This window comes from Vigna unguiculata, chromosome 7 (assembly GCF_037176805.1).
Source record: "Vigna unguiculata cultivar grain cowpea cultivar isolate G323 ecotype 2 chromosome 7, ASM3717680v1, whole genome shotgun sequence".
Classification (NCBI taxonomy): domain Eukaryota; kingdom Viridiplantae; phylum Streptophyta; class Magnoliopsida; order Fabales; family Fabaceae; genus Vigna; species Vigna unguiculata.
This window is the reverse complement of record NC_140798.1, coordinates 46,936,010-46,953,554: the sequence shown is the minus strand read 5'-3', so window position 1 is coordinate 46,953,554 and position 17,545 is coordinate 46,936,010. Positions and strand designations below refer to the sequence as shown.

Genomic DNA, 17,545 nt, shown 5'->3' with positions numbered 1-17,545 from the left:
AAATTACACCCCCACCCCATTACTTTTAAACCTTACTCTTTGCACCCTTTTAAACCCCACTCCATACAGTGCTGCTCGCTTATCAGTGATGTTGTGTCTCTTCTTCAATTTCTTTGACACAAAATACATAGCTGCAGCCCCACCATACTTTGCCACTAACCCCTCAGAAAAACTGAAATTTCCTGCATGTAGAAGGAAACATAAAATTGTTTACAAAGCATCACACGATAGACTTCAGGATAAAAAGAAATTAAGGTTAAATAGGAGAGTGAGAAGGAAGGTTAGCAACAGTGAGGTGGAGGAATAATTAAAATAATAATGCTTGAAAGGCTTGATAAGCATTAACTTACAAAAGGCATACAACTAGTGTATATTTCAATAATAATTGAATTAAAGTTTCCCCTCCCTCCCTCCATTGGTGTGCCTCAAATAAGTGTCACTATTTATAGACATGCGGGTAAAATTTAATAAGGAATACTTAAATTTGAAGAAGAAAAATAGTTTGATGGATCAAGAGGTCTGTTTACTGTCATGCATTAATAGGTTCAGGTTATTATCCATTCCATTGTACATATAATAATAGGAAGAGTTTGAAGAGTTTGTTTTCAACTTGTCACCTTCTCAAGTGCTCTGCCAGTTAATCGGTCAAAAAAAACGGATTTCAAATTCCGTTTCCCTATTTTACTAAACGGAATTCGTATTCCGTTTCTCAAAAATGTCTAATTTTTCACGCTAAAACGGATTTTACACTCCGTTTCGAAAAAAAACGAAAAAAAAACACCAAAGGAGAGATGGTTATTATGGTGAACATGTAGTTTCATGCAAATATTGCCCAAATTCAAAACTGTTTTCCCAAAGGAGGTAAGTCTTCTATCCTCTTTTTTCCGCTTTCCCTCTGTTTTATCCCACAATTACGACCAAATTAGCACAACAAATTGAGTGCAGTCTGGGAACCTATGCAACTAGACCCACCCATTGTTACTCCCATTCACTCATTTTCCATGTCCACCCACCAACTTACCGATCTACACTTCACTTTTTCTTTATAAGGATTTTGTCAGGCAGTGTTCTGTTTAGATAAATGAAATTTGAAGGTTCATAGAAGTAGGTAGTTGGTTAATTTTGTATGTAGATTTAAATAACATGGAAGAATGTAGGGTGAAAAAGTGATGAGTGGTGATATGGTTTGGTGGGTGGGGTTAGCGAATGGAAGGGGATGGAGGCCACGTGAGGTGATCGAAAGTCACAGGCATGAAAACAAAAGGAATATGCAAAACACACACCGAAACGGATTTCACACTCCATTTTGGTGAAAAAAAAAAAACACCAAAACGGATTCTATATTCCGTTTCAGCCTTCTACGAGACGGATTCCAGAATCCGTTTCAGTAAAAAAAAAAAGAAACGGATTGTATGTTCCGTTTCAGCCTTCTGCTCCGTTTCGGTGAAAAAAAAAAGGATGCTTGCTACGAAAAAAAAAAAGCTTCACACAGCTAGGTCAAAGATTCTTCCGTTGGGGTGAGGGAATCTGATTCCTTTCATTGCTTTATTGAGGTGCATTTTGGGAGTGCAGAGGATGTATGGTTTTGGGGTGCATAGGGTATGCGGTAAAAAAAGAGAGAGTTGGTAACTTTTAATTTTTACCATGGACAAAAATAAAAATATATTTGATTTTGGGGGTACAGGAGAGATTATTGGAGGTGTAGGGAGAAGTCCCCAGGTAAAATAGGTCTAAGATTGGGCCTAAAGGGTCCTTGAGAGCGTTTTTATTTTATTTTTTATTTTTTGAAATATTATTCGTTTATTTGAATTGATTGAGCACAGAAATTGAATAAGAAGAATGGTAATAGGTTTAGGAGGGAAGAAAGAAAGAAAAACAGAAAAAAATGAAAGAAGAAAGGTACTGAATAGTAGATGGCAAAAGCAAACCTCTCGAGTCTCATTCACGAACTCCGTGAACGCATAGCAGCCTCCTCTTCTTCTCCCACACCCAACAACTCCTCAGACGACGACGCTTTGGAGGTCAGGTTCCGTACCGTTCTCCCCAATCTTCTCCACGTTTGCGTTCTTCCTTCTTCCACCTCCTCCGGTACCTATAATTCCGATCTTTTTCTTCTTCTTCTTCCTCTTCATCTTCTTCATCTTCATCTTCTTCATCTTAACAATGAATGTAATGTTACTCAGTCGTACTTACTTATCTTACTCTCATTACCAATGCAGACAACCAGAGAGAAGTGATTGCTGTGGTGAAGCTTATATCTCACACCGCCAGAAACTTCCCCGGAGTCTTCTACCACGGCAAGCCCTCCGCCGTTTCCCCGGTGCTCGCGCGAATTCTCCCTTTCTTTGCCCAACCTCTCTTTCGGTCTCTCTCTCTCTCTCAAATATCCGCTCTACTTTTCTTTTTCTTTGTTCTCTTTTCCTCTCACTCCTCTCTCGAATTTTAGATCTCGCCACGGCGTCTTCTTCGAAGCTCTCGATTCTCTTCTCGCACTGCTTCGCTCCGGAGCCAGAGATGCTTACCGCCAGTTTTTTGTCGATTCCATGTCGCTCATTCAAGGTATGAAACTGCGCATAAATTACAGTTATGAACTCGACGTCTTTGTTGTTCCTAATAGTTCGGAACTAAGTTGCGTTTATTGTGTATGATGAATCGATGGTTATATGCATGCTATTTTTTTGTGTATGTGAAATCACGATGCTATGTTTGTTTTTTGCATCTGCAGATATTTTGTACGTGGCTTCGCTCAATGTTAAGGGATCCTCCAGGGTGAAGCTCAAGTGTTTTTGTGAGTTCTTTTCTGGAGTTGAAGACCTTCCGTCCGCCAACAAGCCTGCTGATGGCTTTGGTTTACTGATTGACCTCACTGGTCGCAGCCGATGGCAACCGTTTGCAACGTGGATTTTGAAACTTCTCAGTAAATGCCTTACTGAAGGAACGCTCTATGTTGAAGGATTGATCCATGCGTCCTTTATTTCTGCTGCGTGCTCTCTTTTATGCTATGGGGATGCTGACCTGCATATGGTGTGTAATGGTTGACGAAATTTAGAATTTGAGTTTGAGTTTTCACTTGATTTTACTTAAATTATTTTCTGGTCGATACAAATTATCTGACGATTTGTGACGTTATGGAAGGCATGCTTTGACTTTGTACACACCATTGGAACGGTGACAAACTATGATCTCATTCCTTATCAGAATTTAATCTTGTCAATAACTACTATCTTGAGTATCGACAAGGAGGGGCTTCCTGTTTTCAGGTTTGGTTTTTATTTTAAAATAATCACGTACTTGGGCTTTAGTAGCAAACTATATTCCATTAGATTCTTACATTTTGCTGCATCGTATGAATATAGATGACCTTATTTAAAACTTATTTCAGTATATGAGATTACTTATTAACAAAAATTAGGATTATATTCCTGCAGAAACATGGCTTATGATTTGTCAATGGGTATTTGCCTTAATACTCTCTACTCTAGCTGTCCAGAAGATATTGTCAAATTAACAGCTGCTGATTTAGTTAGTGTATTCCTTCAGTCAATGGGGAGAACGAAAAGCCAGCAACTTAAGGTTAATATTGACACTTAATTTTTTTAGACCAATTTAGTTAACTGGGAAGCTATTCATTGATTCACTTCTCGTTCTGAAATATGAGGAATTTGAGCTAGTGAATGGTTGAGGTTGAAAAAGTCTGATAGTACTCCTTTCAGGTTGCATTATGCAGTGCCTATGCTAGGATTGCTCAAGTTTGTCCCCTTCATATCTGGAAGCCAGAATATCTCATATCTGCACTTTATCATTCGGAACCATGTTTGCCTCTGATAGAGTGCTTCGAGGTAGCTCTGTCTACTCTTGGCCCACATCTTGTTCGGGGAATCCTAGGAAACACTGAGGATTTAACCGTGTTAGCATCAGAAGATAAGTCAATTGAAGGCACAAGACTTGGCCACAAGAGGTCCATTCAGGATATGGATAATTTAAGTATCAAGAGACAAAAATTGAATGAAGAAGTTGTGGTTACAGATGGCAATCTTGATGTGGAATGTAAAAGTAGTTATGTGGTCACTTGCCAAACAGTAGAAGGTTATGCTAGCCATATGAATAAATCTATCCTTTCATTTGTTGATTCATTAAGTGCTCCTGCTGTCAGACCAGGGCCTTTGAGGCCAGAAATTGCTTTATCTGCACTCAGCATTCTGTGCATTACCTTCTCTGTTTATCCAGAGATTGATCTGTCTCTCAGAATCTTTCAGCAGATGCTTGCATGGCTTCCATGGATAGCTGATAAGGTTGGTAGGTACTGATTCAAATTCCTGCTATCTATCTATGTATCTGTCTGTCTATCTATCTATTTATCAATGAATTAACTTGCTTATGTTGTAGGCAAAACAAGGAAACTCAATTACTGTAGATATTTCCACATACCTGGAAGGAATTCACAGTGTATTGCTTGTGCAAAGTAAGCTTTACCTTAGCAATAAAATGTTATACATCTTCCCAGCTCATTAAATTACCGTGCTTATTTGTTTGATGGAAAGTTATAAGGACTCTTTCCATTCTGAGCATTCTCTCTTAATGGTCAGAACTGAATATGGGAATTTTTTTTCATATCCTTTAACTTCATTTACTCTACTTATATTTTAAAGTTGTGGTGTCTACTAGTTCATGCTTCTGATTTGTATCACTTTGCAATTGCTTTCAAACAGATGCATCTCTCAAAGAACACAACCCTTTAGATGATGAGAATTACCATGCAGACCTCATACTTGTGCTTAAAATTCCCTGGACTCGTATGCCTGTTGCCATTGATAATCGTTCTCCATGCAAACTCAAATGCCTTTCTCTTCAAGTAGTATCAAAGCTAGGCCCAAGCTTGAGCAGAAAAGTTGTTCTTGAAGTTTTAGATCTGGGTCTCCATGATGAAGCTGAAGAAGTCAGAACTGAAGCAGTCATTTCTATGCCAATAATGGTTTTGTGGTCTGTTCTCGATGTTCCATCTCCTGTTTTTGAAAGGATGGAGTAAGTTAGCTGTGTGGATATTTTCTTGTACATAATTTCAAGAAACATGTTGGCTGCATTTGTCATTCAGTTAGTTTGAATACAGGCCTGTGATTTATGTGAAGTTACTCATATTAGATTTAAAATCTGAATTGCAGTAGCTAATTGAAAGAATATATTTCTTTGAACTCTTGGTTCTATTTCGTTGGATCGATTATGTTTCTGAATGCAACATATTTAAGATGTTTCTATAATTATAACACATTCAATATTCAAATGGAAAGACTGCATTCTCTGTATTGAGCTGTTCCTTTATATTTCACCTTTTCAATATTTGTTTTGTTTTGTTGAGATCTCATGTCAAATATAAATATTAGGTAGAAGAGGTCAAAGCAGAATGGCCATGTCAAGTAGCTCATTTTACTCTGTGTGACGCTTAACATCTTGACCCAAATTCATGATGACATCTTGACTGTCATAAATCTTATATTGAGTAACCGTCAACCAAAAGTCTTTCTAGTTGTGTTTTTCCCAGTTGCAATATTAAAAAAATTCAACCTCACCATCTGCATGCTTTAGATATCCAATCCTAGGTAATAGTAGGGAGTGGGGGTGTTTTTAGATCCCACACTAGCTATAGATATATGGTGAAAGTAAATTGTAAAAAGGGTTGGACAATCCTCACCTAGTGAGCTAGCTTTTTGGGGTTGACTTTGACCCAGATCAAATTCAAGAGTTTTCAACAGTTGTTTTCCATATTTATTATAGTTGACCCTTGTTCTTAAGCAAGTTTTTTATTTCCCCCATCATGTATGTGTTTGTTAATTTTTTTGCATCAGTTGGAATTGTGTGGTTGAAGGTTCTGTGTCTTAAAATTTTGGAGAAACAAATCCTCTAGTAACCAGGTAGTTTGCTTTTTCTATCCAACACGCAGGTACATAAAAAGAGATAATGAGAAGGTTAAGAAAATTCTTCCCACATCTCTTGGTCTTCTATCATGTCTTTATGGATGCAAAAGATCTATATCTGGTCCAAATATACACGAATGCAAATTATTTGTAAATGTGAAAAGTGGAAGAACATATTCAACAATAGATTGTTTACTGCAAGGCTTCTTCTGTTCAAAATGCAATGGCAGTTTTATTTGCAATCTGGATAAGAAGCATGCTCCGATCGTTCTCCAATCTGGTACACATGGAGCAGATCCAGATTTTAGTTTTGACCATACTTTCATTCAACTGGAGTCTTTGTTTTTTGAACTTCTATTTGACGAGTCATCCGAAGATGTCCAACTTTCCTGTGTGAGAGTTATTCATCAGATCCTTGCACATGGAACCTCTGATATTCTGCTAAAGACAAGATTTAAGTGGATAAAATGTGTGGAGTATCTTCTTACTTGCAGGAGCAAGGAATTGAGAGAAGCATTTTGCAGTCAGATTAGATTCTTTATGGATAATCTTGTTTTGAGTTCAATTTTCGCTGGAGATGCTGATAAAAGCAAGGAAGCAAAATTTCTAGATACACTTAAACATGCCATGACTATAGCCGGTAGTCCACATATATTGGAGACATTAATGGAATGTACAGCAGAAATAATGGTTGCGGTCAATATGGATAGCAAACTTTTCATATGTTCTCTTATACTGCTTGTTGATCAACTTGATAGCACACACATGACTGTGAGAATGAATGCATCCAGGTTAATACACAGGTCATGCTATTTCCATCTTAAAGGAGGTCTTGAGTTAATTCTTTCAAAAGATGTCTGTATTTGTACTGAACTGTATGATTATCTCTCTGAGAGACTTGCCAGCCGCCCAGTCTTAGTAAGGGAGTTTGCGGAAGCTGTTTTTGGTGTTGAAACCAAAGAACTTGTCAAGAAAATGATTCCTTTTGTTCTCCCAAAGCTTGTGGTGTCTCACCAAAACAGTCAAGCAGTTGGCACCTTATATGAGTTAGCCAAGTGTTTGAACACTGACATGGTGCCTCTGATAGTTAATTGGCTACCAAAAGTTCTTGCTTTTGCGCTTCATCAAACTGATGACCAACAATTAATTACTGCTTTGCAGTTTTACCATGTACAGACTGGTTCTGACAAGCAGGAAATATTTGCGGCTGCTTTACCTGCTCTTCTAGATGAACTTATATGCTTTACAAATGGTGGCAATTCAGATGAGATAGCTAGAAGGTAATTTGTGTATATTATATTTCTGAAACTTCATTTTAATTCGGTTCCTGAGTGGAAAACTTTCACATTTGGATATTAATCTTTGAAATTTGTGTTTTTATTGGAAACTATGTTTACTGTCATCTTAGCTTTAGCTATATCAAGGATTATGTACATTAGGGTTCTTTTGTTTGTTTCATGTTATCTTTTTCATTTCTGGTAATGTGAAGATGGATTAAATATTCTCACCCTTGGTAGGTGGTTATAAAAATATGTTCTGTCGGAAGTCCCATATTGACTAGAGATAAGACAATTTCATAATATATAAGTGAGGTGCAAACTTCACCTTACAAACCGGTTTTGTGGGGTTGAGTTAGATTTAAAATCCACTTCTAACATGTTCTTAGGTATCTTTATTGTCAAGAAAATTAGGCCTTCACTTTTTAAGTTATTTTTATTCCCACGGGAATGGTGTTATTGTCTACAATAACTACCTATTCCCACTCCATTCTTTTACTTTCTTTTTTATTTTTGTTTTTCAATTTTTAAATTAAATAAAATTAAACATTTTTCTTAAATATATATTAAATACCAACCAAGCATGTTTGTGGGGAATATCATTCTTGGTATAATATTCCGGAGAATGATTCCTGGGATTACAAAATCATACCTTTAAACAAAAAACCCCGTAACTTGTTTGTATTTGTTCTTGATTGGCAGAAATTGGTTTGTTTCACTGTGGAAATTCTTTTCTTGATTAGCAACTTTATTAAATCTCAGATTTCTTTGGGGTACTTGTATAACCTTCCATCATAAAGCAAACAAGGACTCCTACTTTAGTCCAGAGTTATAATGAAAAAAAGTGGCAATTGAAGTGCACAGAAGTTTTGCTTGTCCTTGATTCATTATTCTTCTGTTTGTTGACAGGTTAGCAAGAGTGCCTGATATGATTAAAGACATTGCCAAAGTTCTCACTGGTGCAGAAGATCTCCCTCTGTTTTTGAGGAATCATTTTGTAGGCCTTCTTAACAGTATAGACAGAAAATTGCTCCATGCTGATGATTTTATGATGCAGAGGCAATCACTGAACCGTATTGAGTTGCTGATTACAATGATGGGTCCTCATCTTAGTACTTATGTGCCAAAATTGATGGTTCTTCTCATGCATGCTATAGCTAAAGAACCACTGCAAAAGGAGGGTCTGTCTGTCTTGCATTTTTTTATAAAGCAATTGTCTAATGTATCTCCATCTAGCATTAAGCATATTATTTCTCAAGTTTTTGCTTCCCTCCTTCCCTTCCTGGAGAGAGACAAAGAAAATCCCTCAATACATTTGGACAAGGTGGTAACCATATTAGAAGAACTTGTTCTTGATAACAGGGTTATCTTAAAGCAGCATATATGTGAGTTTCCCCCATTGCCCAGCATTCCTGCATTGGCAGAAGTGAACAAAGCAATTGAGGATGCTCGTGGAACTATGACTTTGAAGAACCAATTGCAAGTTGTTGTTGATGGTTTAAATCATGAGAACTTAAATGTGAGGTATATGGTAGTGTGTGAGCTTCGCAAGCTTCTGGACTCAAGATGGAAGGATGTTACTGATCTGATAACTGCTGAAGCTGGTTCAGACTTCGATGTATTGAGTTCTTTAATAACATCATTATTAAGAGGATGTGCAGAAGAATCAAGGACTGCCGTTGGACAGAGGTTGAAGTTAGTCTGTGCTGATTGTCTTGGATCCCTTGGTGCTGTTGACCCTGCAAAAGTAAAAGGTTTTTCAAGCCAGCGTTTTAAAATTCAATGCTCTGATGATGACCTCATATTTGAACTGATCCACAAACATCTAGCTCGAGCATTTAGATCTGCACCTGATACTGTTATTCAAGACTCTGCTGCATTGGCTATACAGGAGTTGCTAAAATTTGCTGGCTGTGAGGCATCACTTGATGAAAATGCTCCAACTACTACGTCACAAGCACAAAAGGATGAGGGTAGTCACAATGCTGTTGTATCTAAGACTAAGAGTACTAATGGTAGTAAAGGGATGAATAATAGGGGCCATAAATTATGGGATCGGTTCTCTAATTATGTGAAAGAGATAATAGCCCCATGCTTAACATCTAGGTTTCAGCTTCCTAAAGTAGCTGCTGATTCAACATCCACCGGCCCTATTTACCGCACATCTATGTCCTTTAGAAGGTGGATCTTCTTTTGGATAAGAAAACTAACTGCACATGCTACTGGATCTCGTGCAAGCATCTTTAACGCCTGTCGTGGTATTGTGCGTCATGATATGCAAACAGCCATATATTTACTTCCATATCTGGTTCTCAATGCTGTTTGTCATGGTACTCAGGAGGCACGTCAAGGCATAGCAGAAGAAATCCTGTCTGTTCTTGATGCAGCTGCATCAGAGAATAGTGGAGCTTCAGTTCATGGATTCAGTGGTGGTCAAAGTGAAGTTTGTATTCAGGCAGTATTTACTCTTCTTGATAACCTAGGACAGTGGGCAGATGATGTTGAACAGGAGCTTGCCCTTTCCATTTCTCAACCATCAGTTTCTAAGCAACAAAAGTCAAAGGTCCAAAAGTCAAATTCATTAGATCAGGTCCAACCCCTTTTACAGTGTAAATATGTTGCAGAGCTTCTATCTGTGATTCCAAAGGTGACTCTTGCTAGGGCCTCCTTTAGGTGTCAGGCTTATGCAAGGTCCTTGATGTACTTTGAGTCATATGTGAGAGAAAAGTCAGGTTCTTTTAACCCTGCTTCTGAGAGGAGTGGCGTCTTTGAGGACCAAGATGTTTCACATCTAATGGAAATTTATAGCTGTTTGGATGAGCCAGATGGACTATCTGGCTTGTCTTGTTTAAGTAAATCTTTGAGGTTACAAGATCAGCTGTTAATTAACAAAAAAGCTGGGAATTGGGCTGATGTTTTAACTTCTTGCGAACAGGCTTTGCAGATGGAGCCTACCTCATTTCAGAGGCATTCCGATGTCCTTAACTGTTTACTAAATATGTGCCATCTTCAGGCCATGGTCACTCATGTTGATGGTTTAATTTCTAGGTTTCCTCAGTACAAGAAATCATGGTGCATGCAAGGTGTGCAGGCAGCCTGGAGGCTTGGCCGGTGGGATTTGATGGATGAATACCTTGGTGGAGCTAAAGAAGACGGTTTAGTTTGTAGTAGCTCTGAAAGTAATACTTCATTTGACTTGAATGTTGCAATGATTCTCCAGGCAATGATGAAGAGGGACCGTTTCTCTGTAGCAGAAAAAATTGCTTTATCCAAGCAGTCACTAATTGCTCCCCTTGCTGCTGCAGGAATGGATTCTTACATGCGCGCCTACCCATTTGTTGTAAAACTGCACTTTCTAAGGGAATTGGAGGACTTCAATTCTCTTCTGGGCAATAATTCTTTCTTAGAGAAGTCTTTTCACTTAGGTGATCAAGCTTTCTCTAAATTACTGGACAACTGGGACAATCGACTCAGGTTTACACAGTCATCACTCTGGGCGAGGGAGCCCCTCTTGGCTTTCAGAAGACTGGTATTTGGTGCAAGTGGCCTTGGTGCTCAAGTTGGGAATTGCTGGCTTCAATATTCAAAACTGTGTCGCCTTGCTGGTCATTATGAAACAGCCAATAGAGCAATTTTGGAAGCTCAGGCCTCTGGTGCCCCCAATGTCCACATGGAAAAAGCAAAACTTCTTTGGAGCACACGGCGGTCTGATGGTGCCATTGCAGTGTTGCAACAATCTCTCTTGGACATGCCTGTTGAGGTTTTAGGTTCTGCAACAATATCATCTATTACTAGCTTGTCTCTGTTACCACTAAATACACAGCCTATTGTTTGTGAAAGTCAGGCCATGAATGAAAATAGAGACATTGCAAAGACCCTTCTTCTGTACTCAAGGTGGACCCATTACACTGGGCAGAAACAGAAGGAAGATGTAATAAGTCTTTATACCAGGGTGAGGGAACTGCAACCTAAATGGGAGAAAGGGTACTTTTATATTGCTAAGTATTGTGATGAGGTGCTTGGTGATGCCAGGAAACGCCAGGAGGAGAATTCTGAACTTGGTCCTAGACCGATTCCTTCAGCAACTGTTGTTGTTGGCTCATCAAACCTGAATGGTGAGAAGCGATGGTGGTCCTATCTTCCTGATGTACTATTATTCTATGCAAAAGGACTTCACAGGGGACACAGAAATTTATTTCAGGCACTTCCAAGGTTATTAACCTTGTGGTTTGACTTTGGAAGCATGTATCAAAGACGTGGTTCATCAAACAAGGATTTAGTGAATGTACATTCGAAGGTGAGTAGAGAAATTTCTTCCCTCTACTGTTTTCTTTGTGATCGAAACGTCAAAACTCTTATTCTGCATTTTGTATTTTTTATACTATTTGCTTTCTTTTCTTTCACTTTGGCAGGTAATGAGTATTATAAGAGGCTGCTTGATGGATTTACCAACATACCATTGGTTGACAGTGCTACCTCAATTGGTTTCAAGGATTTGTCACCAGAATGTGGAGATTGTTCGACTGGTCAAACTTATCATTACCTCTGTTCTACGCCAGTATCCACAACAGGGCCTGTGGATAATGGCTGCAGTGTCAAAATCAACTGTTCCTTCAAGGCGGGAAGCAGCAGCTGAAATCATACAAGCTGCCCGTAAAGGTTTCAACCCAGGAAGTAAGGAGAACAGTTTATTTGTTCAATTCGCTACACTGATTGATCATCTGATCAGGTTATGCTTCCATGCTTGTCAGTCAAGATCAAGGACAATTAATCTCTCAACTGAATTCAGTTCTCTGAAGAGGATGATGCCCCTGGGAATTGTAATGCCAATTCAACAATCTCTTACTGTTAATCTTCCGACATATGATGGGAATCTGGATGGTTCACGCATGTCTAATATCTTTTCAGCTACAGATCTTCCTACCATATTGGGCATTGCTGATGAGGCAGAAATTCTTTCTTCTCTTCAGCAGCCTAAGAAAGTAAGCTAATGATTTTCTACCTTAATATTTTCTTTTTCTGATTCTGGAGTATGCAGTTCACTTATTTTAAATGCATGGTGTGGTGTTGCATTGCTTTTGGGGTTTCCACATTATTTCAGTTGAGCAGGCATCGTAAGTCATAATAGACCAAACTATAATATTGGTACTGCTTATTGTATTGCATTTTTCCGATAGCATCAATTAACTTAATGGTTGGAGGGGCCAATTGGGCAGAGTATTGTGAGCATGTGGCCTGCTACAATCTTAGTTGGTCTCTAATTAGGAGAAGGGGGTGGGGATAAGAACTGCATGGAAGTGCTTTAAGAGTTGCATTCCAATTATTGATATTTGATCAAGACGCCTAATAGGAATTTGGCCTTGTATTTATTTTCAAATTCATTGCAAAGATCCCAGTACTATTTTCCTTCCTAAGGACCATTTTTACCTAGTAGAGTTATCAATTTTAATTAGATGTTATCTGCTTAAGATACTGGATAGGTCTAGAGAACTTGTTTTCCCAATGAACCCACCGATAGAAAATGCCATTTTTTAATTAATACCTTTTTGATTTCAGATTGTTCTATTAGGCAGTGATGGTCTTGAGCGCCCATTTCTTTGCAAACCAAAGGATGACCTTCGCAAAGATGCTCGCATGATGGAGTTCACTGCAATGATCAACCGATTGCTGTCCAAATATCCTGAGAGTCGTAGAAGAAAGCTCTACATTCGAACATTTGCTGTGATTCCTCTGACAGAAGACTGTGGCATGGTGGAGTGGGTACCTCACACTCGTGGACTTCGGCATATTCTTCAAGACATCTATATTACCTGCGGAAAATTTGATAGGTCGAAAACTAATCCTCAAATTAAACAAATTTATGATCAATGTCAAGGTAAAATGCCAGGAGATGAGATGCTAAAGAACAAAATCCTTCCAATGTTTCCTCCCGTCTTCCACAAATGGTTCCTGACAACATTTTCTGAGCCTGCTGCATGGTTCAGGGCCCGTGTTGCTTATGCTCACACGACTGCAGTTTGGTCCATGGTTGGGCATATTGTGGGACTGGGTGATAGGCATGGTGAAAATATTCTTTTGGATTCTACAAGTGGCGATTGTGTTCACGTTGATTTCAGTTGCCTATTTGACAAAGGTTTGCAATTGGACAAGCCTGAGCTTGTTCCTTTTAGGCTAACCCAGGTAATAGAACCACATAATTGGAAAATATTTTGCAAATCATACTATTTTATTTTTTCCTTTGTTGAACAAAATTGGCCACAAGTAGCATGAGTCTTACTTCTCCAGGCTATTGCAGATCCTACACTTAAAATTTTGGGGAAAAAATTTTCATCACTACTTATAAGTAAAGATTATGATTAGTGACACCTATCAACACCTAGCTTTGCTAATTATTTTTGTTTCTCATATTAATGAATGCTTGCATAAATGTTCTAACGGATTGCAACAAAATCTACAGAACATGATCGATGGCTTAGGAATAACTGGATATGAGGGTATCTTTTTGAGGGTTTGTGAAATTACACTTTCAGTACTGAGGTCGCACAGGGAGGCTCTAATGAGTGTGCTCGAAACTTTCATCCACGATCCTCTTGTGGAATGGACTAAATCTCACAAGTCCAGTGGTGTAGAAGTGCAAAATCCACATGCACAGGTTTGGTATTCAGTTTATCATTCTTTTCATCGAGTATTTAGATGAAAATAATGTAGAAAAAGTTCCAATTTATATGCCTTTGTTGTTTTGTATCCATTTAAGCTGATAATTGACTCCTATTTCTGATATTGGATTCCTTTAAGCATATTATTGTTGTAATTATCTTTATGGATTTTATCAGAGAGCAATTAGTAATATTGCGGCAAGGTTACAAGGAGTGGTTGTTGGGGTTGGAGCTGCGCCATCATTGCCACTTGCTGTAGAAGGTCAGGCTCGTAGACTAATTGCTGAAGCAGTCTCTCTCAAGAATCTTGGAAGTATGTACATATGGTGGATGCCTTGGTTTTGAAGATTTGGATGGGTAGAGAAGTTTTTTCCATATTTTTTCAGACAGGTACGATGTGATGTCATTAGTTTCATTTCCTTCCTCTATTTAATTTTTTAGTGTTTATGTGGATATATACATAGAGTCATTCTATAAACTGAACACATGAATGAATGGATGAAGGTGGGCCTGTTTTGGGTCAAAGGGATACAATACCATACAGCCAAAAGTTTTGGAAGCGGATATTGGACCTCATACTGGGGATGAGTGGAGCTTGACGCCCCCATAGTTTGCATGTACACTGTGCTCTGCTTCGCAGGGATCCATCCCTTAGAAGCATGCTTTAAAGGTCCTGCTATTTGATTGTATATAATATTCATTAAGGTCATTGTTAACGCATTCCTACCTGAGAAATAATCTTTTAACACTCTTACCAACCACTTTCCTTTTTAAGGATAACATGATTAAAGAAAATAAACTTTTTGTATTTATAAAAAAGTTACTCATCTATCAAGTTCCCCGCTACCAATCATTTTACAAGATAATTGCACCGCTAGGAGCTATTTAATTTTCCACAATCCTAACCTGACTTCTTAAAATATTGACTAGCTAAGAATGTGGCCAAGATGTTTTCCCTAAAAAAAGTAACGAATTTGGACTCAGCCTGCCGAATAGAACCCACCATATAAGCTGTTGCAGTGACATCAATGTTTCTCCGTCCGCATATTTCTTCAAGCTTTCCATAATGCACCTCTTCGTCTTTCTCTTTGATACCTCTTCCTGGTTCTTTGGAAAAAGGCCTCAGCTAAGCATCTGGCCATAATGATCCCATCCTCTAAAGCACAACATCCTCCCTGCCCAAGGTCAGGAGGAGTCATAGGGTGGAAAGCATCTCCACCAACAAAAACATTGCCCTTACTAATGTTCCCCAACATCAGATCCCAGGGATGTCTATATCGCAATGGAGATGATAAAAAACCATCTACTTCCGTTTTTTCGACCAAAGCTCTAACATCACTTGGCGTGTTCTCAAGCTTTTTTAACACGTATTGTTTCAGTTTGGCAGGGTTCTCTTCTAGCTCTTTCTCTGCAAGGCAAGCAAATGTGACAACGGTAAGAATACTTTAAATGTCTACAGGCATGTATAGTGAATGAATGATGTGATATTTTTTTCAATTTATGTTTCCAGTTAAGAACTTGTATTTAAGAAAATTCACCTTGGCGGGTGGGTTTCCAAGTTAAAAACCAGTTGACCGCCTTTTCATTACAAGGAACAGCACCAGCTCGAAATGAGTCTCATAGGTAGGTTAAGCATTTAAATCTCCTTTCCAGTGGATCTCTTAACAAAATATATACAAATGAGTCTCATAGGTGATGAAACACACTAAAATGGTTACAGATGAGTCTTTAAATTATTTTTTATTTTATTTTTTTCTTTTCATCTAAGTTCTCCTAGGCACAAAAATTAAATAACAAAATTTGAAATTATATTATTATATTAGATATTAAATACGTTATATAACAAATTTTTGAAGAACAAAAAAATCATGGACAAGACCCCATGGATCACTGTAGATCTGTTTCTCATCCTCTGAATGTATGCCATGCGTTACCTATCCCACTAAACAAAATTTGCTCTTCATCATGCCTTCCTAAATATCACTCTAATCATTTTTCAATGTGCATGCATTATCTGTCCTAATTCACAGTTTCTTCTTGAATGAAAAGGGTTAACCTCCTTCAATAACAAAGACAGTAAAATGACCACCATTTAAGGTTTCCTATTTTACTTCACATAACCCTAAACTCATAACATTCACTGTGAAGCAGACCCACTCAGAGGTGCCTTCCTCATTTCACACAACCAATTTTGAACAGCTTTTCCTTTTGCAATAAAGCACCCGTTGTTCTTCCTATCAACCTTCAACGGACTTCCCATTTTCACCATCATCTTCTGCACCAGCACCCTCACCTTCGATTCCCCTCGAACACTGCTGTGATTTCCCAACCCACAAACCACCGTAACTTCCGCCGGTACCCCACAATTCAACCCATTCAACCTTCTCCACATCTCCTCCAACCAAACCAAAACCACCAAATAAGCCCCACCCACGTGAAACCCATGCAGATCCAGCTTCACCTCCAACGCCTCCCACACCATCACCTCCTCCAAAATCCCACTACACCCCATCAACTCCCTCACCACCATTCCCTCCCCTCCTTCCAAACCCTCATTCAATTCCTCCATCGACAACGCCAATTCGCTCAACCCCCCCACCATTCTCAAAACCTCCGGGCAACAATTCGAAACGGAGTTGTAAGTCCTCACGGAAAACGGAACCCCTGAATCCCTCATCCTCCGAAGCCACGTCACCATTTCCACGTGCTCCCCGTGAACCCCGTAAGCCGAAACAACCATGTTGCAACATACCGTGTCAACCACAAACCCTCTCTTCTCCATTTCCTCCACAACCCTCCGCATATCCTCAAACAACCCCACCCTTCCGTATCCGTACACAATTGACTTCAATTCAAAGCCCGAGGGTTTAAGCCCGAGCCCAGCCGCAGGCCCAATAACTAAATCCTCTGCCTCACGCGGCCTGTCCATGGAACACAGCCCACTCACCATGTACTCGTAGGCCCTGCGTTTCACGTGCACCGATTCGGATGTGCGGAGAAGGTTGTTGAGGTAACTGTAAGCCACGTCGAAGCCGGTTTCGGATTTTCGTTTCGAGTATGCTTCCGCCAGTTTGCCGTAGAAGACAACGAGTTCGCGTTTGCGAGATTGTAGCTTGGAAATGGCCTCGGAAACCAGGGCTTCGGATTGGGCCTGGTGGCCGAGTTTGTGGAGGTGCGCGGCGAGCTCGGCGACGGTGGTGGAGTTCCAGGTGAACCACGGGGCTTGGCTGGCTCTTCCGTAGAGCTGCAATTTTTTTAGGGAGGCCTGTTAGCGGCCCAAATAGAAAGCCAAAAAAAAAGATTGGCGGAAAGAATGGTACTTACGGGGAGCGCGAGGGAAGAGAGTTGTGGGTAGGAGGTGGAGGGAGAGAGGAGGTGTGAGAGAGTGGTGAGAACAACAGATTTGGGAGAACCTTGGACGAATCTTCGGATGAGGTTGTCGGTGGCGGCGGAGGAGGTGGTTAGCTTGGTCAGAAATCGTTGTCCTTGTTTGGTTAGCGTGGAAGTCTCCATTTTAATGGTTGTAACTGGGAAACCACGTTGTTTCCATCTCCATGACAGCCCCTGGTGAGGACACTGTAAGCCATTCATCATCCTCTCAGATCTTAGCTTCCTCTTCCTCACACTCTCACTCTTTTATACATTCTTTATCTTTTCCTCTTTTCAATATCTAATATCAACAATTAAAAAAAGTTTTTACTTA

The 17,545-nt window shown here is 39.4% G+C and overlaps 2 protein-coding genes across 4 annotated transcripts; one reads left to right on the top strand and one right to left on the bottom strand.

Moving 5' to 3' along the window:
* The first annotated feature begins 1,844 nt into the window (after window positions 1-1,844).
* On the top strand, window positions 1,845-17,545 carry ATR (Ataxia telangiectasia-mutated and RAD3-like protein). 3 transcript variants are annotated; one of them, XM_085675512.1, is made up of 16 exons: window positions 1,850-2,088; window positions 2,220-2,364; window positions 2,447-2,559; window positions 2,726-3,024; window positions 3,136-3,260; window positions 3,429-3,573; window positions 3,714-4,292; window positions 4,387-4,462; window positions 4,710-5,022; window positions 5,936-7,189; window positions 8,096-11,483; window positions 11,599-12,168; window positions 12,743-13,366; window positions 13,644-13,838; window positions 14,020-14,232; window positions 15,222-17,545. In XM_085675512.1, exons 1-15 carry the CDS (start codon window positions 1,914-1,916, stop codon window positions 14,185-14,187), a joined length of 8,169 nt encoding a protein of 2,722 aa, XP_085531638.1. In that variant the 5' UTR covers window positions 1,850-1,913; the 3' UTR covers window positions 14,188-14,232; window positions 15,222-17,545. The 3 variants fall into 3 exon arrangements, with proteins under 3 accessions (XP_027934179.2, XP_085531638.1, XP_027934178.2); XM_028078377.2 differs by lacking the exon at window positions 15,222-17,545 and adding an exon at window positions 14,347-14,562; XM_028078378.2 differs by lacking the exons at window positions 12,743-13,366; window positions 13,644-13,838; window positions 14,020-14,232; window positions 15,222-17,545 and having other exon boundaries at window positions 1,845-2,088; window positions 11,599-11,860; window positions 11,938-12,093.
* On the bottom strand, window positions 15,639-17,448 carry LOC114189719 (pentatricopeptide (PPR) repeat-containing protein). Its single transcript, XM_028078379.2, has 2 exons — window positions 17,167-17,448; window positions 15,639-17,086 (listed from the first exon to the last, which is right to left on the bottom strand). Exons 1-2 carry the CDS (start codon window positions 17,434-17,436, stop codon window positions 15,980-15,982), a joined length of 1,377 nt encoding a protein of 458 aa, XP_027934180.2. The 5' UTR covers window positions 17,437-17,448; the 3' UTR covers window positions 15,639-15,979.

Coding starts and splice junctions, on each gene's coding strand:
- LOC114189719 (XM_028078379.2), bottom strand. CDS start 17,436: ATGATGAATGGCTTACAGTGTCCTCACCAGGGGCTGTCATGGAGATGG. Junction 17,087..17,166: donor TCTCTTCCCTCGCGCTCCCC/GTAAGTACCATT, acceptor AAAAAATTGCAG/CTCTACGGAAGAGCCAGCCA.
- ATR (XM_085675512.1), top strand. CDS start 1,914: ATGGCAAAAGCAAACCTCTCGAGTCTCATTCACGAACTCCGTGAACGC. Junction 3,025..3,135: donor GGGATGCTGACCTGCATATG/GTGTGTAATGGT, acceptor ACGTTATGGAAG/GCATGCTTTGACTTTGTACA. Junction 5,023..5,935: donor CCTGTTTTTGAAAGGATGGA/GTAAGTTAGCTG, acceptor TCCAACACGCAG/GTACATAAAAAGAGATAATG.